Source organism: Pan paniscus, chromosome 13 (genome assembly GCF_029289425.2).
Source record: "Pan paniscus chromosome 13, NHGRI_mPanPan1-v2.0_pri, whole genome shotgun sequence".
NCBI classification, from domain to species: Eukaryota; Metazoa; Chordata; class Mammalia; order Primates; family Hominidae; genus Pan; species Pan paniscus.
In genome coordinates, this window is record NC_073262.2 from 74,520,834 (window position 1) to 74,541,967 (window position 21,134).

General features: G+C 39.0%; 1 protein-coding gene and 1 non-coding gene across 4 annotated transcripts in view; both read right to left on the minus strand.

The window, feature by feature from the left end:
* The window catches only part of SLC25A12 (solute carrier family 25 member 12), a 223,384-nt gene that overhangs the window by 60,013 nt on the left and 142,237 nt on the right, over positions 1-21,134 (minus strand). For 2 of the 3 annotated variants that reach the window (XM_008978011.3, XM_003824264.5), the window contains exons 4-5: positions 12,542-12,657; positions 1,089-1,228 (exon numbers count right to left, since the gene is read on the minus strand). In XM_008978011.3, the coding sequence (XP_008976259.1) occupies positions 1,089-1,228; positions 12,542-12,657 (256 nt within the window). Of the gene's footprint in view, positions 1-1,088; positions 1,229-4,899; positions 5,004-12,541; positions 12,658-21,134 lie in introns of those variants that run through there. The other variant, XM_034954503.3, reaches the window with a different exon arrangement.
* On the minus strand, positions 13,274-13,378 carry LOC112439143 (U6 spliceosomal RNA). The gene has a single exon (XR_003027445.1). It is a non-coding gene; the product is annotated as a U6 spliceosomal RNA (small nuclear RNA).

Here is a 21,134-nt window from a genome sequence, read left to right on the forward strand (position 1 = left end):
AGTACACAGAAAACTAAACAAATGAAAACTAGAAACTCTAAGAACAATAACTTTAGGCCAGGTGCAGTGGTTCACTCCTGTAATCCCAGTACTTTGGGTGGTCAAGGCAGGCAGATCACTTGAGGCCAGGAGTTCAAGACCAGCCTGGCCAACATGGCAAAACCCCACCTCTACTAAGAATACAAAAATTAGCCAGGTGTGGTGGCACACTCCTGTAATCCCAGCTAGTTGAGTGGCTGAGACATGAGAATTGCTTGAACCAAGAGGTGGAGGTTACAGTGAGCCAGGATCACACCACTGCACTCCAGCCTGAGCAACAGAGCCAGACTCTGTCTCAAAAAAATATATAATAACTTCAGCCACCAATAGTATTTACAAAATTATAATAACTGATAGGATTACTGATCTAAGCAGAATCATGACATAATTATATTGGGGGAAAGGGGACAGAAGTCCAAGTCTGTGATAAAGAGGGAGAGGAGAGAGGTGAAAGAACTAGCTTTTTTTTTTTTTTTTGAGATGGAGTCTCGCTCTGTTGCCAAGGCTGGAGTGCAGTGGTGTGATCCCAGCTCACTGCAAGCTCCGCCTCCCAGGTTCACACCATTCTCCTGCCTCAGCCTCCCAAGTAGCTGGGACTACAGGCGCCCGCCACCACGCCCGGCTAATTTTTTGTATTTTTAGTAGAGACGGGGTTTCACCATGTTAGCCAGGATGGTCTGGATCTCCTGACCTCGTGATCTGCCCACCTCGGCCTCCCAAAGTCTTGGGATTACAGGCGTGAGCCACTGCGCCCGGTCGTGAAAGAACTAGCTTCTAATCTTCTATAGTTAGGATACAATTAAAAAGTACTTAAAAGTAGAAAATTAAAAAGTAGAAGTGCTTTACTATTTAAATAAATGGAAGCAAACACTGAAAGAAACAGCTATTAAGAGTTTAAAGAAGTTGTCTCTGGCGAGGGGGAAATTTAAAAAATAGGAGTGAAATACCATGGAGAATTTCTATTTTTGTAATAAACTTAATAAATACAAAGCGAAGGACACAGAAGAAGAATAGTATATATTGATACCTGTTATGAAAACTAAGCTCACCTGGAGAAACTGCGTGAATTCTGTGTAGTTAAGATGCTTCTTCCGGTTATGCCCAAAATGCAGTCGGATAAATTCACAATCCCAGTTAAAAGGGATATGATGATGAATAATAGTCTGTCCAAAAATTTCTTTGACATTTTCTTAAAAGGGAAAACAAAAATAAATCAATTATATCTGGAATAAGTAGTTTAAACCACTGCAATGTTCCTACAGAAAAAAATTAAGAGAAGTTTTAAAAGTCAACATCATCTGCTTCTATTAAAATAACTGCAATTTTTTTGTGTGCCCAGAAACCATGCGCAGGAACACAACTGATACAAAAAATATAATTTTACACTTAAGAATATGTACCATTGCATATAAGGCCATGAGATTCTTAATTTCTCTTTATTTAATTTTAATTAGAAAGTGATTTCTATCTTACATTATAAATGGCTGCTATTTTACATCCCGTATAAAATCAATAGTGTTTTCCCAGTTTCTCAAGGAGTCGAATTAAACCCTTTATCAGAAGCATGAATACCTAAATTACAGTATAATGCAATATTTGTCATACTAAGTATGGTTTGATTGAGGCTTGATTATTACATTCACACTAGCCTGAATATGTCTATTGAAGATAGGTATAAGAAAAACTATCAAAAGCATATCATTAGCTCAGCAGCAAGCACCTTATTAAAAGCTTCTGATATTGTTAAAAATATGGTCTTGACACAAAGCTTCAAAATCCCCATAAAATCCATGATTATTAGTCTGAACTATTAAAATATTTTAAGATAAGTTAAATTAGTGATTCACTTTTAAATAAAGAGCTAAATACGGTACACTAATTTTTAGATAGGAACTAGTCACACTGTGTAACATACAACCAAAACCCTCTGGCAGCTTGTCTTCATGCACTAACAACGTTATTTACATTCTTACAGTGTTCTATACTTACTATAAAAGTCAATTCACAAATGACTGGTACTTTAACAAGCATAGACTGGATAAACTAATTTAGAAGCTCATGCCAAAAAAAAAAAAAAATCATGAACAAAGTTAAGAAAGCAGGAAGCCTGTTTAACTGATGTCTTAAGAACAAAATTATTTTCAAATTTCAGCCAATTTTATTAGTGAAAGGGTTTTGCCATCGATAGCTATCAGTTATACTAGAGAATTAGTAAATACACATTTAAAGTTTTATAATCTCCAACTATGCTGTTTTCTCTAATTTCTGCAAATTCTTTAAATAAGATACTGATCTCATATTGTAAATGGTTTAATGGATTCCCTTTAGTTTTATATACATACACTTTTTCTTAATAAAAGCATTACTACTGGGATAGGGGAATGTAAGAATTCTGAACTGGACGTTCTACCAGTCTAGAGTCAATATAATAGCTCTGAATAGATTGCAGCAATCAGCAAAGTTGGAAGAAGGCATTGGATGTCACTGGGGAGATGGGATTCTCATCTTTTCTTTCAAATGGAATGCAGGATTCATTTCTTCCCTAAGTAGGGACAAATACTTCAAAGTTTTCAATAGGTCAAGCGTTTTCACCTTACATAAATACAAATTTAAAAAGCGAAGAATTAACCCAATAGCAATTTGTGGGATCCTGGTTTCTAACCAACACAAAAGATGATCCTTAAATCTATGTGAAACTTCGAAGTTGTAAAATACGTTAAAGTTTACAAAACAATTAAAATAATAAAGATAGCAGAAAATATTTAGGGCTACAAATATTGTAGCAGATTATTAAAGATTTTTAGGATCTTTCTAACTTAATTAATTAGCTGTTTCTAGTCCCAAATTAATTAATTTCTTACTTTTAAGGTCTAACAAAAAGAAGTGTTTCATCTTCAAGTTAAAAAAAATTAAAAATGGAAAGCAAATTAGAACAAATTACTATATTTAATTAAGTAACATTACAATTATTAAAGGGAATAGTTATTTCATGGTAACCTTTTAAAGGTTATTTCAAGAGTTAAAATATAATTATTTGATAATAAATGTATATATTACTACCTAGATAATTCTTATATAATGGTAGAATGAAATTGAATCCCTTTTATATAATAAGAAAATATCAGAATCTCAAATATGAAACTATATAAAATAAAGTCCAAAATGCAAAAGCGTTCAAGCTAAGAAAATTCAATTATCTATAAAAATTTTTTTGGCTGGGCACAGTGGCTCACACCTGTAATCCCAGCACTTTGGGAGGCCAAGGCAGACAGATCACGAGGTCAGGAGTCAGAGACCAACCTGGTCCCCATAGTGAAACTCCGTCTCTACTAAAAATACAAAAATTAGCCAGGCATGGTGGCACATGCCTGTAATCCCATCTACTCAGGAGGCTGAGGCAGGAGAATTGCTTGAACCCGGGAGGCGGAGGTTGCAGTGAGCCAAGATTGTGCCACTGCACTCCAGCCTGGGTGACAGAGCAAGGCTCTGTCTCGAAAAAAAAGTTTCTATTATCACAAAAAGGATATTTATGAACTAAATTTATAATGTATAATTTACATCTGGAAAATATCTCTGTAATAAAAACTTTAGATATCCCATTTCATAAACTTCTTAGCCATCTCTAAATAAGATCTTAGAATGTCTCTGAAACAATTAAAATGATGGTCTAAATTAGTCATAGTGATCTCCCCAAATACAGAAGTGTCATTTTCCATGAGTATTTGGACATTTTCTACTTCTCCCAAAGTGGTCACTTAACAGCTTTATATATGGTTTTGTTATGATCATTATTATATGCTGTGGTTTATTTACTCTGATACTTTTAGGGTTTTTTTAAGACACATCATGGACTACTATAATTACTAGAACTAATAAGATTACAAACCTACTTTGGCACTTCTGGAGATGTATTCTACTTCTCTTCTGTTATCATTGTTTCTACTACCAAGTGCCTGAGACTGATTCAGATACACAGAAATAATTAGTAGAACTATTGTTTTCAAATCCAATTCATAAATTGCCACTTTACTTTTATCAGAATATGATAAATAAAATTATATAAAAGCTCCAGAACTGGAGAGCTTATGCTTGTATGAGGTAATAACTCAAACAGCTGGTGTTTTTATGTTACCCAGCTTTATCAGGTCCTGCGTGACATGAAAGGGAACACCAATAGTCTCAAATATATCAAATACATCTAACTGAAACTGCATAGCAAGTTCCACCCACCCCCAGAGAGAATCCCATCTTTCCAGTGGCAAACAAGGATCTTTTTTTTGCCATGTTTAAGAATGCTATTTCTGTAGCATAGTTCTGGCCTGGAAGAAAGGGAAATGACAGTCACATCTTATTGGCAGCAAAATCACGATATTGTATTTTATACTAGGTTGGCATAGCTAAGAGAACCAGGAATCCATTAGTTTTCTGACATATAGAAAACAAAAGACAACTTTTTCACTTCCTGCAGAGCATGGGCTTATGAAAGGGATGGTTTATACGTCCATTGAAAAGGGAACTGGGGCTAAATACAAAAGTAGCCTGTCATTATGTTCTCTTTGCTCAAAGGAGAGGAGCACAATGATTTGTCAGGAGAGCAGGTAATGGTGACAACTGTGATTAAGTAAAAATGTTCACAGATGTGTAACATTAGTCAGTTTAGCTGTATCAGTCACTTATGATGATTGGACTAGATGAAATACACATTAAATCATATATATTATGTAAATATGTCTTAACAGAGGTTTTAATTTCCCCAGAAACCCATACTGTGTCTCCCCATCTCATCCACCCTCATCCCTCCCCTGGTTCTTATGGGCACTTCCTACTGGTCTTGTTCACCTTTCTGCAGTACAAAATTACCTCTGACCGGGGCTGGCACTCTTCTCCAAGACTGCCACCATGCCTGTTCCATGAATGAGCCTGGAAGGAGCTGCTGTACCAACGGTGTGGCCAGAGAACTCCTCCTGTAGGTATACAAGCCATCAGCCCTGTGACACAGCCCACCTACCATCAGCCCAACGACATCCTTATTCCAAGGATTCCAGCCCAGCAGGAGCCACTACAACCAACTTATAGGCTTGAGACCAAACATTCTTATTGTCAGGGGGAAAAGTTCCTCAGTAGCTGAATTTCACCTGCACAGTTCTTAAAGTGAAGTCAGAGAGGTTTTTAGGACTCCCACCATGAATGGTGAATATCCTTCTACATAGCTGAACAAAAACAATGGTGAGACTTGTAGAAGTGAAGAGTTTTTCAGTGAAGGAAAAATTGGGAGGAAAGAGGAGGAACAACTGGGAAGCCAAAAAAGAAAACAAAGGAAAACAAACAACAACAACAACAAAAAGACCAACAACAGGAACTTGTAGAGGAAGTCCCAACCAACATGGCATGTAGACTCAGTCCCAGACTTCTGGGTTCTACTCTCAGATGGTCATTAGTTTCCTGAATGACCTCCTGTTTCTCTGAGAGAAAGTATTTCTATTAGCCCTTTACCTACCTCTAGAAGGGACTACTGCACAGTCAATAGAGTAGTCCTGCTGTCAAATATATGTAAAGGTCCATTTCTCAGGAAAGATGAGTTCATATTTAAAGACTATCTATCGGGTGGGCGTGGTGGCTCACGCCTATAATCCCAGCACTTTGGGAGGCCAAGGCAGGTGGATCACCTGAGGTTAGAAGTTTGAGACCAGCCTGGCCAACATGGTAAAACCCTGTCTCTACTAAAAATAGAAAAAATTAGTTGGGCGTGGTGGCACATGCCTGTAGTCCAGCTACTAGGGAAGCTGAGGCAGAAGGATCACTAGAACCCAGGAGGTGGAGGTTGCAGTGAGCCGAGATCACACCACTGCACTCCACCCTGGGCGACACAGCAAGACCGTGTCTCAAAATTAATAAATAAATAAATACATACATACATACATACATACTATTATTATTGAAGCTAGATGCTTCAACAGTCTATCATCAAATAGCATAAAAACTAATAACACTCCACCTTTTCTTTCACCTTGAACTCTTAAGCTACTCTAATAGCCTTGAGTACTAAAAAAAAAAGCAAAAAACAAAAAACTTCTCTGCAATATCCGAAAGCAACACCAAGAAAAAAAAAATCAAAAAATCTTCCTGATTTAATTTGAATACTCAGGTGAAGCTCTACTTCTCACCAAATTAAGCTATATATTTATTATCATAGAATTTTCATTTCTTTTTATGAAAGTCTTTGTCTGTCATGCAGGCTGAAGTCAGTGGTGTGATCTTTTTTTTTTTTTTTTTTTGAGACGGAGTTTTGCTCTGTTGCCAAGGCTGGAGTGGTGCAGTGGCACAATCTCAGCTCACTGACCTCAGCCTCCCGGGTTCACGCCATTTGTGAGCCTCCCAAGTAGCTGGGACTACAGGCATCCGCCACCATGCCCAGCTAATTTTTTTGTATTTTTAGTAGAGACAGGGTTTCACCATATTAGCCAGGATGATCTCGATCTCCTGACCTCGTGATCCGCCCACCTCGGCCTCCCAGAGTGCTGAGATTACAGGCGTGAGCCACCGTGCCCAGCCCAGTGGTGTGATCTTGGCTCACTGCAACCTCTGCCTCCCAGGTTCAAGAGATTATCCCACCTCAGCCTCCCAAGTAGCTGGGATTACAGGTGCATACCACCATAACTGGCTAATTTTTTTGTATTTTTAGTAAAGACAGGGTTTCACCATGTTGCCCAGGCTGGTCTTGAACTCTTGGCCTCAAGTGATCCTCCTGCCTCGGCCTCCCAAAGTACTGGGATTATAGGCAAGAGCCACCATGCCTGGCCGCCACAGAATTCCCTTTTTTTGGGGATGGGGGGATGGAGTCTTACTGTGTCACCCAGGCTGGAATGCGGTGGCATGATCTTGGCTCACTACAGCCTCTGCCTCCCAGATTCAAGCAATTCTCCTGCCTCAGCCTCCCAAGTAGCTGAGATTACAGGCGCATGCCACCACGCCCAGCTAATTTTTGTATTTTTGCTAGAGACAGGGTTTCACCATGTTGGCCAGGCTGGTCTTTGTTTTTGTTTTTTTTTTTTTTGAGATGGAGTCTTGCTCTGTTGCCCAGGCTGCAGTGCAGTGGCCTGATCTTGGCTCACTGCAACCTCCACCTCCTGGGTTCAAGCAATTCTTCTGCCTCAGCCTCCCAAGTAGCTGGGATTACAGGCATGCGCCACCACACCTGGCTAATTTGTTTGTATTTTTAGTAGAGATGGGGTTTCACCATATTGGCCAGGCTGGTCTCAAACTCCTGATCTTGTGATCCACCCGCCTCGGCCTCCCAAAGTGCTGGGATTACAGGCATGAGCCACTGCACCCGGCCCAGCCAGGCTGGTCTTGAACTCCTGACCTCAGGTGATCCTCCCGCCTCGGCCTCCCAAAGTGCTGGGATTACAGGCGTGAGCCACTGCACCTGGCCACCATAGAATTTCATATTATTGCATGTCTATAGCTTTGTTTCCAGTGAGAAAGGATACATTTTTCATAACTACACTTCCATCTCCCGGCTCTTTAAAATAATAACAGTGGTTGTGCCTAACCCATCCCAATTTATTCTCTCCTTCAGGGAAAAACAGCCTATTTCAGAGGCACAAATGGAACACATTTTTATTTGCTATATGTATTAATGGTCAAACATAGTACTACATTTAAAGGAATCTCTGCTTTTTGAGGTTTCTTCAGTCAGAGGGTGAGGATGTGTCCTTGGAAAAGTTTACTTTGAAGAGTGTCCATTCCTAGGCAAACACCAAATTTGGAACACAATGTTGATGTTAATAGAGAACTCAGAACATATAACATGTTTCATACTCATTTTGTTAGTTAACAGACAACAGTTTGTTGTGTTTTTTTTTTATATATTTTTTTTATTTTTTTGGAGACGGAGCTGCACTCTTTCACCCAGGCTGGAGTGCAGTGGCGCAATCTCAGCTCACTGCGACCTCCACCTTCTGGTTTCAAGCTATTCTCCTGCCTCAGCCTCCCAAGTAACTGGGATTACAGGTGCCCACCACCATGCCTGGCTAATTTTTGTATTTTTAGTAGAGACAGGGTTTCACCCTGTTGGCCAGGCTGGTCTCAAACTCCTGACCTTGTGATCCTCCTGCCTTGGCCTCCCAAAGTGCTGGGATTACAGGCATGAGCCACTGCGCCTGGCCCCTTAAAAAAAAAAAAAAAAAAAAAAAAAAGATTAAATCTTTAGTAAGGCAATAGGCCTTTTTTTCATTTGAGACAGGGTTTCATTCCGGTCACCCAGGCTAGAGTGTAATGGCACAATCTCAACTCATTGCAACCTCCACCTCCCAGGCTCAAGTAATCCTCCTACCTCAGCCTCCCGAGTAGCTGGGACTACAGGCATGTGCCACCACACCCGGCTAATTTTTGTGTTTTTAGTAGAGATGGGGTTTCACCATGTCACCCGTGCTGGTCTTGAACTCCTGGGCTCAAGCAGTCTGCCCACCTCAGCCTCCCAAACTGCTGGGATTACAGACATGAGTCACTGCGCCCGGCTTTTTTTTTTATTTGGATTTTAAATGCATGGCAGCTACTGACAACACAATGTAGTATAACTGCTTATCTAGGTTACCTGAATCTAATAGTACTGAACAGGATCTCAAGTACACTTGTGGACAATGGTGAGACCAAGGCAAACTTACACTGTAGCTAGCACACACCAGTCATGCAATGGCCTCTACAAGGCTCATGCCACCTGACAGTAACAGATATACAAACCATTAAGTAATTATCCACGGCATGCATTAGAAGTTTTATTAAAGAAACATCAAAGAGGAAACAATTAACTAATATTTTATTCACTCAAAAAAACTCCAGAACCCTTTCCTGAGCTTTCACGTCCTGAAATGGATTTCCAAGGCCTCAATCTAAGTCCTCTCCCCAGAGCAGAGGTATCTTTAACAACAAAAAACTTCATATAAACACTCAAGTAAATGTTCAATATTACTACTTATATAAATACTTGCAAAGATGCACAGTTTAAGTATATAATTTGATGTGTTTAAAATCATATCTAAAAAAAGCATAAATGAGAACAATATATACAAGTACACAGATAACATTATCATCATAGTCTACAAGAGATGCTGATAGCATAACAGGTTTTCTCCACTTCCTTACACATTGCAGCTAATATTGTCTTCCAACTTTCTCTCATGTGCACAAGAGAAAACTATAAATAGCTCCAAACTAGAAAACAGAAGGCCATTTCTTGAAAAGAATTTAACTCTATTTAGAATGGATCTAAAATTTCCTTTTACCTAAACATGTGCCTATAAATACATAAGCACAATTCATTTTATTAAGTGGGTACAAACATGAAAACTGACCTTTACCCCAGATCCAAAATCCTATAAAAATAAACTCCAAGTTAATTACTTCCTTATGCATAAATTCTGTAGTCTTGAATATGGCTTGAAATAAGCAGTGCCTAGAAATCTTGTTAAATGGCATTTGCTACAACAGTTTCAATATTTTCCCTCTTAAAAATATGAAAGGAAACTTTCTTTTATTATTTCTGTCATTCTACTTAAGAAAATTTGTCTCAAAGTGGATCCTTAAAACTAGGAAGGCAGGGACAGAAGGTGAAATGGTCAAAGTCCTTAGGAAATAGGTGAGCACCATCAAAAGAGCCAACCAGCTAGCCAGGGAATCCAGAACAGAAACAGGGTACAGCTTTTAAAAAATGTTTTAAATTTTTTAGAGACTGGGCATCACTATGTTGTGCAAGCTGGCCTCAAACTCTGGGCTCAAGAGATCCTCCCATTTCAGCCTCCCAAGGAGCTGAAATCACTCCTTTGGGAGTTGAGACTACAGGTATGTGCCATTGCACCTGGCTTCATCTTTTTCTTATTCCATAATAATATTCCTGTCTCTAGATTATGGAGGAAGAGAATGAAAGCAAGATTCTTGAGGGCTCATATGTTCTTCAGTTTATACCTGGTACCGTAAAAACTAAAACTGGTTTGTGTTTAATCCTAACTATATTTCTAAAAATTCTAATTCATAAATCATAGTTTGAAAGAAAAACAGAAGACCTATAAAAAGCTAAAGTTGGCTGGGTGCAGTGGCTCACGCCTGTAATCTCAGCACTTTGGGAGGCCGAGGTGGGCAGATCACCTGAGGTCAGGAGTTTGAGACTGGCCAGCCTGACCAACATGGGCGAAGCCCCGTCTCTACTAAAAATACAAAAATTAGCAAGGCGTGGTGACAGGTGCCTGTAATCCCAGGTACTCGGGAAGCTGAAGCAGGAGAATCGCTTGAACCCAGGAGGCAGAGGTTGCAGTGAGCCAAGATCACGCCACTGCACTCCAGCCTGGGTGACAGAGTGAGGCTCCACCTCCAAAAAAAAAAAAACTAAAGTTGAGATCTAATGACTACAAGCTTTCATTTACATTAAATAAGGCATATATAAACTTAGCTACTTCCTACACTCATTTTAATCTATTTATCAACAATGGCATGTGTCTTATTATTAAGTTGGTCTTGACAGTCTGTTGGATGAAGTGGCTTGAGTTACTAATTTTATAATAATAGAAACTGGGAAAAGTAATTAAATGGAGGAGACACAAAGAACCATGATATCAAGGCAGAGGGACAAAAATTAGAATTTGATTGTGAGATCTAATTCTTAATGCACACAGGATATAAGCACAGGGCACTGTCACTAACTCAGACATCTGAATCAAGCTATTTTCCAAGCATTTCTGCATCACATTTGTGAGGTATGTGAGCATGTGTGATACCTACTGAAAACAGAAAATGCAGCATTACTAGTAGTGCATGGTTAATGCTGAATGAGATGATGGAGGTTTTGTGCCTTAAACTACAGAATCTAGGTGTTTCTGAGGAAAGTCAACATTCTTCAGGAGGCAAGATGGCCGAAGCTTGCTCCAAAGGAGGAGGATGCCAAGATTTATATGCAAAAATCTAAATAACTCTGCATAGCAGGCCAGGCGTGGTGGCTCAGGCCTGTAATCCCAGCACTTTGGGAGGCTGAGACAGGCGGATCATGAGGTCAACTGTTCGAGACCAGCCTGGCCAACATGGTAAAACCCCATCTCCACTAAGAATACAAAAATTAGCTGGGCATGGTGGCGCATGCCTGTAATCCCAGCTACTCTGGAGGCTGAAGCAGGAGAATCACTTGAACCCGGGAGGCAGAGGTTGCAGTGAGCCAAGATCACGCCATTACAATCCAGCCTGGGCGACAGAGCAAGACTCCGTCTCAAAAAAAAACAAAACAAAAAACTCTGCATAGCATTTTTTTGGAAAGTCTTCTCATACAGAAGATAGTTGAGTCAATGGGCAGAAGGAAGAAGAAAACAATCAATGCCAAGCTAGAAAATGTGTCCACCAAAATTATAGCCAAGGCACTACTGATCCTTCTGATTGACTGACTTGTACTTTCTCACCACTTTGACCATTGCAGTGATAATTTTTCCTTCAAGTTTAACTAAAGGACATCTATTTTATAACTCAAACACAATAGTGAATAAGTGTTTAATGCCATAGCTCAGGGAAAGCCTGATTTTCAAGGGTGTTTCTACAAATATCCATGCCAATTCACACTATAAAAGGGGGCTTAAGTTTAATTTTGCAAGATGAGAAATTTCTGGAGATCTCTTTCACAACGTTGTGGATATACTTAATACTACTAAACTGTACATTTAAAATCATTAAAATAGTAGTACATTTTATCTTGTGTTTTTTGCCACAACAAAAACAGTGGCAATCTTTAAAAAGGTGGGGGCAGTGCTCAAGGTCCTTGAACTACTACATAGCTTTTATTGAAAAAATTGTTGCAAGAAAAATTAGCCAATACTTTTACTAAACATATACTAATTTCTGTAAAAAGGTGTCTTTAATATATGGTTACAAATAAAAATCCTAGTGTATACACCTGTGAAACATCAACAGTGTGTTAGATTTTGTGTCTACTAGAGGATTTAAATAAATTTCTACATTCATGTCAGATGGCAATTTTAATATTCTAGCCTCTTTCCTAAAACTGAAATCTAAAATTCAGGTTCAGAGAACACTAACTAATTTTGCCTTGATATCCTCCTTCAGTTCCATTCTTGGTGTTACAATGACATAGTAGCAATTTTCCAAGGATGCTACAAGAGAAGCTCTGAACTCCCTATCTAAAAATCACTTAAAGAATGAGAAAATTGTTTCATGTTGTTCAAAATCTACCTTGTAAGGAATTTTGCCCAGGCTGGCCCAGAACAAGAAAATCTTACACCATTTATTTTAGGAATGTGAAAGTGTCAGTGACTCAGTGAGCTAAAGCAACAGCATTACTACACTTCTTCATCTTTGGCAACAGTTTAATGCTTTGAAAAAATAAAGCCATCATTATCTGCATAAATCCTTTTAGGAAATAAGCAGTAATCTATATTAGTTACTAGATTCAGCAATTGAAGACTGGACCAGCATCATTAACTTATCACTTATAATCTTCTTTTTCCCTTACCAAATGTCACCTCTCCATTTCCACTCTTGTCAAACAACTGGAAAGCCACTATGAACATGGAATCTGGAGCACATAAAACAGATTCAAATGCCAAAAACTCTTGATAGGAGATCAACCTGGAATAAAATATAAAACGTCATTGGCTGGTGAAGAAAGGGAAAGCATCAGGCATTTAATCTGCCTTTACTATATAAACTGTAGCTCAGGGTAACCAAATAATTGATAAAGGGTAGTTTGTTTTTATAGAGGTACTTCAGATAAGGAAGGAAAGGAGAATTAGAATATCACCCTTTTGTAAGCCCCTAGAAAATCAATGAAACTGGGCAATAATCAATAGCTCCTAACATCATGAAGAGAGAGAACCAGGCAAAATATAATTAAACCTGAATCTGATCAAGTCTCTGGATCAGTTTCTCAACCTCAGTACTGGTGACATTTTAAGTTGGATAATTCTTTGTTGTGGGGGTTTCCTGTGCTTTGCAGCATGTTTAGCAGCATCCCTGGCCTCTACCCACTAGATGCCAATAGCATCCCCAAGTTGTGACCAGCAAAAATGTCTCCAGACATTGCCAAATATACGCTGGAGAGCAAAATCACCCCTATTGAGAACCACTGCTCTAGAACTATTCACTAATTTACAGAAAATACAACGAACAAAGGAACATGTTCACTACCACCACATAAATGCAGACTGTAGGAAATGACAGAAGAAACATTCCATAGCTGCAGAAAAATAATTTTTAATGAAGCTATGAAGAGGATTCTTCTTTTTTTTAAGGGGCCATGCTAATTTCTGTATCATTCCAATTTTATTATATGTGCTGCTGAGGCAAGCACAGGGAATCTCAATCTTAAAAGACCTAAGAGATATAACAATGAATCACAATATACATCCTTATTTGGATTCCAATTTAAACAAAGTAAAAAAAAAAGTTTTTTAATTTACAAGATAATCCGGGAAATGGAAATACCAATATAATACAAATGCTTGATGATATTAAGAAATCAATGTTTTTAGGAGGTTTTTTTGGTTGTTGTTAAGCATTATCTTTTAGAGATACACAGTGAGACACTTACAAATGAAATACATCATCTAGAATTTGCTTCAAAATAATCCAGAGGATGGAGAAGAGATGGAGGTATAAACGAAATAATTATTTTGGTAATGATTAAAAGTAGGTGATGAGTTCATAGAATTTACATTATTCTCTGTGTTATACATGTTTGAAATATCACTAATAAAAATTTTGGCCAGGCACAGTGGCTCACATCTGTAATCCCAGCACTTTGGGAGGCTGAGGCAGGAGGATTGCTTGAGTCCAGGAGTTTAAGACCGACCTGGGCAACATAGGGAGACTCCACCTCTACAAAAAGTAAAAATAAAAAATTAGCTGGGCATGGTGGCACACACCTGTAATCCCAACAACTCAGGAGGCTGAGGTGGGAGGATTGCTTGAGCCCAGGAAGTAGAGGCTATAATAAGCCATGATCATGCTACCACACTCCAGCCTGGGCGACAGACCAGACTCTGTCTCAATAAATAATTAAATTAAAATAAAACTTTTAGAGGCAGGGCACAGTAGCTCACGCCTGTAATGCCAGCACTTTGGGAGGCTGAGGCAGGCAGATCACTTGAGCTCAGGAGTTCAAGAGCAGCTTAGGCAATATGGTGAAACCCCATCTCTACAAAAAATACAAAAATTAGCCAGGTGTGGTGGTGTGCACCTGTAGTACCAACTACTTGGGAGGCTGAAGTGGGAGGACAGTTTAAGCCCAGGAGGCAGAGGTTGCAGTGAGCCAAGATTGTGCCACTGTACTCCAGCCTGGGTAACAGAGCCAGACCCTGTTTAAAAAAAAATTTTTTTTTAATAAAAATGTTAAAAGGAAAAATCAAAACAAAAAAGGTGGGAGCCAGGTGCAATGTCATGAACCTGTAGTCCCAGCTACTCAAAAGGATGAGGCATGAGGATCACTTGAGCCCAGGAGTTCAAGGCTGTAGTATGCAATGCTGGTGCCTGTGAATAGCCACTGCACTCCAGCCTGGGTAACAGAGTGAGACCCATTTCAAAACAAAACAAAACAAAACAAAACTTAACAAAAAGTGGGGGAAACTCGGCCGGGCGCGGTGGCTCACGCCTGTAATCCCAGCACTTTGGGAGGCCGAGGTGGGTGGATCACGAGGTCAGGAGATTGCGACCATCCTGGCCAACACGGTGAAACCCCGTCTCTACTACAAAAATACAAAAAAATTAGCCGGGCGCGGTGGCGGGCGCCTGTAGTCCCAGCTACTCGGGAGGCTGAGGCAGGAGAATGGCGTGAACCCAGGGGGCAGAGCTTGCAGTGAGCCGAGATCGCGCCACTGCACTCCAGCCTGGGCGACTGAGACAGACTCTGTCTTAAAAAAAAAAAAGAAAAAAAAAAAAAAAAAAGTGGGGGAAACTCATATGTTGGGTTTCTAGAACTTAATGAGTCCTATTATACTCAAGGTTATAAAATTAACCAGTGGTCAAAACTACACAGAAATTGCCTTCAGTGACCTTACAAAGCCAGCATATACTAGATCTTTCATAGCAAGCTTGCTACAAAGATTCCATACCATCTTGCTGCTCATTAGTAGTGAGTATCCAAGTAACAGCATTAAAAAAATGTGTCTCATATGCATACAGATCTGCAGACTGGTCTTCAATGAAGTATTTTCCTAGGAAACTAATCTTTCCTTGATTGTCCAATGTTAATTACTCTATATATTTCAAAATGTGTTAATTGATACAAGGATTTTCTATAGTGTATCTTTCATGCAATTTCTGTTTGAGGAAGAAAAAAACAGACTGACCAATAATTTTAAAAATAAAAAATAGGCTGATTATGGGTTTTCTTTAAAAAGGCATAACATATTGGTTTCTACAAAATAGCATCAAGACATAAAAAATACACCTACCCTGAAATACAGAATACGTAGCTTTAAAACAAATTTCATGCTCAGTAGTAAAACCTTCTATATTTATGAGAAGAGGCCAAAAACTCCTTCCTTAACTAGCAAAGGTCACACACTATCAGCTGGCAGACTGAATTTGGTCCAAAGATGTGTTTTCTTTAGCATGCAAAGTACTGTTTTTTAGTTGCATTAGTTGACATTAAGAAATCACAAGATTTCCCATAAATACTCAGTTTTTCTGGTTTATTTTGATAAACTGCAAGTGTGAACAACACTAGGTTTCTGGTCCCAAGTAGCACCAGCCCCTTGAAGACAAGCAGTCTTTCTCCTTCAGAAAAGCAACCAAACAGGGCTCATCAGTTATCTATCTACAGACCACACTGTCCTTGTGGATTTGAGACTCTTGTCACATAGGTTTCCAATTAAGTAGCCCTTTGTTTAAAATAGAAAGTCTATGGAATTTACTAAATATCTACATTTTGTCTGTCAGCATATTCAAAAAGGCAAATCATATATTCATGCAACTTTGGAGCCAGAAGGACCCTTAGAAAGGCAAACGTTAAGTGATCTTCCTCAAAGACATTCAGCAAATCAGTGAGTCTACTTAAAGACTCCTAACTCCTGCCTTCAATTTGGTGTTCTCCCATTACTGTATATCTCCTAACCCTTTCCCAATTTTAAAGCTATAGTTGAAAACCAGAAAGAGTATCTGGCATTAGTAAGTAGACCACTATTATAAGAAGCTATTGGGGTAATACTCAGCCATCCCTCAATACTCAGTTACCTTCAGATATATTCAGATATATCACGAGATATATATTCAGATGTATCATGAAAATACACAAAAGCACCAACAACTTAAAAATTAGTCAAAAATCAGCCTGTTATGGTGACACATGCCTGTAGTCCTAGCTACTCAGGAGGCCAGGGCAAGAGGATCGCTTGAGCCCACAAGTTCGAGGCTGCAATGAGCTGTGATTGTGCCACTGCATTTCAGCCTGGGTGAAAGAGTGAGACTCTATCTCTAAAAAATAAATAAATAAAAAATAAATCAACTGAGTACATTATTCAGCCTTAAAAAGGAATGAAATTCTGACATATGCTGTAATATAGATGTGCCTTGAAAACATTATGCTAAATGAAATAAGGCAGACACAAAAGGACAAATATTATATTGTTCCACCTATGTGAGATAGCTAAAATAGTAGCAATAAGTGGAGTACTGGTTATCAGGGGCTGGTTGGAGTGGAAGGAAAGAGAATGGGGAGTCATTATGTAATCGGTATGGGGTTTCAGTATGGAATGATAAAAACGTTCTGCAAATGGATACAACAATTTTTTTTTTTTTGAGACGGAGTTTTGCTCTTGTTGCCCCAGCTGGAGTGCAATGGCACGATCTCGGCCCACTGCAACCTCCGCCTCCACCTCCTGGATTCAAGCAATTCTCCTGCTTCAGCCTCCTGAGTAGCTGGGATTACAGGTGCGTGCCACCACACCAGGCTAATTTTTGTATTTTTAGTAAAAACGGGGTTTCACCATGTTAGCCATGGCTGATTTTGAACTCCTAACCTCAGGTGATCCGCCCACCTAGGCCTCCCAAAGTGCTGGGATTACAGCCATGAGCCACTGCGCCTGGCCTTGGATATGATAATAGTTGCCTAACAATGTGAATGCACTTAAAGCCACTGAACTGTCCACTTAAAAATGATTAAAATGGTAAATGTTATGTTATGTATATTTTAACACGATAAAAAAAGTCACTTGAGGTTACCTAGGTGCATACATTTGTCAAAGCTCAGCAAATACACTTTTGAGATTTACATTTTCTTACTATGTGCGAGTCTTACATTTAAAGAAAAACACTCAAAGGCTGGGCATGGTGACTCACACCTGTAATCCCAGCACTTCGGGAGGCTGAGGCGGGTGGATCACTTGAGGTCAGTGGATCACTTGAGGTCAGGAGTTTGAGACCAGCCTGGCCAACATGGTGAAACCCCATCTCTACTAAAAATACAAAAAAAATTAGCCTGGCATAGTGGCACATGCCTGTAATCCCAGCTATTTGGGTGGCTGAAGTATGAGAATTGCTTGAACCTGCGAGGTGGAGGTTGCAGTGAGCCGAGATCGGGCCACTGCACTCCAGCCTGAGTAACAGAGACACATTCTGTCTCACAACAAACAACAACAACAAAAAACCCTCAAAACAAAAAACACTAGTAAATAATGTGCATGCTAAAATATTTAAGAACTATATCAATGTCTGCACTTTACTCTGAAATGTATAAAAAAAAAGATGGATTGATGGAAGGATAGAGGGATGGATGGATATATGAAAAAGCAAGAATAGTCAGATGTTAATAGTAGAATCTGGCCAGGTACAGTGGCTCACGCCTGTAATCCCAGCACTTGGGAAGGCCAAAGGGGGAGGATTGCTTAAGCCCAAAAGTTCAAGACCAGCCTAAGCAACATAGAAAGACCCTATCTCTACAAAAAATACCAAAATAAATAAAAATTAGCTGTGCATGAGGCAGGCGCCTGTGGTCCCAACTATTTGGGAGGCTGATGTAGGAGGATCGTTTGAGCTCAGGAAGTCGAGGCTGCAGTAAGCCATGATCACACCACTGCATTCCAGCCTGGGCAACAGAGTGGGACCCTGTCTCAAAAATAATAATAATAAAAATAAAAAATAAAATAATAATAAATATAATCTCTGTGGTAGTCTAGGTGGTAGATATACGGGTGTTCACTATAAAATTCTTTCAACTTTCTTGAACGTTTGAAAATTTTCATAATAAAATGTTGGGAGGAATGAGAGAAAAATAGGCCACTTGACAGTCTCTCTGATACTCTCCTCTATTTTAAGCCCACAGTCATTATATACTTACTGCATTATAATGCAACAATATTTTTCTGAAAGCAAGAAATAGTCTGCAATGCTAACATAAAGCAAGCATGTTCCAGAATTTTATTTATTTATTTATTTATTTATTTATTTTAAGAAACAAGGTCTCAATCTGTCTCCCAGCTGGAGAGCAATGGTGCAATCAGAGCTCACTGTAACCTAGAACTCCTAGGTTCAAGTGATCCTCCTGTCTCAGCCTCCTGAGTAGCTGGGACTACAGACAAGCACCAGGATGCTCGGTTAATTTTTAAATGTTTTTGTATAGACGGGGTTTTGCTATGTTACCCCGGTTGGTTTTGAACTCCTAGCCTCAGGAGATCCTCCTGCCTTGGCCTCCCAAAGTGCTGGGATCATAGGTGTGAACCACCATGCCTGGCTCCAGAATATTTTTAAGGCTCCTTTTCCCTTTATCCTGCCATGGATTCCTTTATTGCTAGAAGGGCCCAATCAAGACTTTAATAGAATATATGCAAACCACAAGCTACTAACTGTTGAGTGAAGAAACTACTGATTAGTTCACACTCTATTAGTTTTCCTTGTAATGGGGATAAGGAGGTACTTTCACTCTTTACCGTATTACCCCATTGTCTGACTTTTTAGAAAGAACATGTATTCATTTTATAACTTTGAAAAATATATTTTCTGAATTTGGTGTGTTTTTTAAAAATTTTCTACGAAGCCCCTTTTTAATTTAGTAAATAGGAACTAATAAAATGACAAAATATTAATATGTTAATTTTATAATTTTTAAAACAATCAAGATTTCTGCATAAAAGCTTCCTCTATATGCCTGTGTAACATAAAGGAAAACACTTGGGGAAAAAAGTAGAAGAAAAGAACACCAGTTTTCTACATCACAGGAGAACAGAACCTCCAGATAAAATTCTGACTAGGACTAAATATAGAAACTATGGTTCTAGAAGTTACAATTTCAAGTAAGCAACAGTCTAAATATTTTAGATTAGATCACACAATTATAGTCTCTGAGATCTGCATTAAATGCATAAAATCATTTTGCTTTTCATTATACACCAGAACTTCAAAGTTTAAGCCACAATCCCACAAATAATACTTGGCTAATGGCTTTTACTTTTAGACAACTGATTGTGCTATTTATAATATATAATGCTATTTTGTATGTTACATGGCTTTCTACAGCAAGCACCCATATCCAAACACTCCTACTTATTTTACTATCTATTGGGGGAAAGGAGATGGGGAACAAGAGAGAGGAACAGTTAACATCCTGGAAAACATGGGGGAAGGATTGCAGAGCACAAAAGAGCGTGTTTCAACCACTCCTAGACCAATTTTTCTCACACACTTAACCAAATCACTTGAACTTGTCTATACTAGCTCCACTCATTCAGACTTGGTCTTGAGTGGTTATAAGCAATATTATATGTTGCTATTTCACATAACATATCTATAGGACTCATCATCAGAAAACTATGATAGAACCAAGGAACACATTTTGGGGCAGGAAACAATGTACCAAGTAAGCTATTCTAATATTTCATCACTGCCCTGGGTTAAGGGGTAGAAAACAGAAAGAGGGAGAAAAGAGAATATCTTTTTTCTTTTTCGTTAAGACAGAATCTCACATTTTGCCCCTCAGGCTGGAGTGCAGTGGCTCAGTTATAGCTCACTGCAGCCACAAACACTTGGGCTCAAACAATCCTCCTGCCTCATTCTCCCAAGTAGCTAAGGCTATAGGCACACACCATCACAACTGGCTAATTTTTTTCTTTAATTGTGTAGGGATGGGGTTTCACCATGTTGTCCAAGCTGGTCTCAAACTCCTGGCCTCACGCAATCCTCCCGCCTCAGCCTCCCAAAGTGCTGAGATTACAGGTGTGAGCCACTGTGCCCAGTAGAGAATATCTTTTTAAAAAGATGATTATAAGAAGAAAAATGGGCCGGGTGCCGTGGCTTATGCCTGCAATCCCAGCTCTTTGGGAGGCCGAGGCGGGCAGATCACAAGGTCAGGAGTTCGAGACAACAAGCCTGGCCAAATGGTGAAACCTCATCTCTACTAAAAACACAAAAATTAGCCAAGCATGGCGGCATGCACCTATAATCCCAGCTACTTGGGAGGCTGAGGCAGGAGAATCACTTGAACCCGGAAGGCAGTGGTTGCAGTGAGCTGAGATCACACCACTGCACTCCAGCCTGGGTGTCAGAGTGAGACTCCGTCTCCAACAAAAAAAAAAAAAAAAGAAAAGAAAATGTCCTACTTTAACAATGCAACTCAGCCTAGGAGAACCACATGAAGCTTCAAAGAAGATACACTACTGAGATAGAATAGAACAGATGGTCATAAAAGGAAACATTTGAAAATATATGGATATTCTGAAATCAGGTCTTAGACCAAATTACTAACAATAAATACTCTGATAATTTCTAAAAGAGCTAAATATATATGTTACCTTTAATAATTCTGATGAAGGACTTATGATAGGTATAATTAATTTTCATTTGCTTTATTGTCTAATCATTATTGAAAGATCCTACGATTGAATGATCCACAGTGATTTATCAGTTGATACATTTTGAGAGAGTAGACCTAAAATGTATACAAGTTTCCCAATACCTGCCATTTATAAATGATATAAAATCTTTCCAAAACAAATATTTGTTGAACACATAGTAAATTTCACACACTGTGCAAGGTTCTATGGGACAATAAAACTGAATACAGTACTAATCCTGGACTCAAAGAACTTAGACACCAATCTTTCTACTTTATTACAATA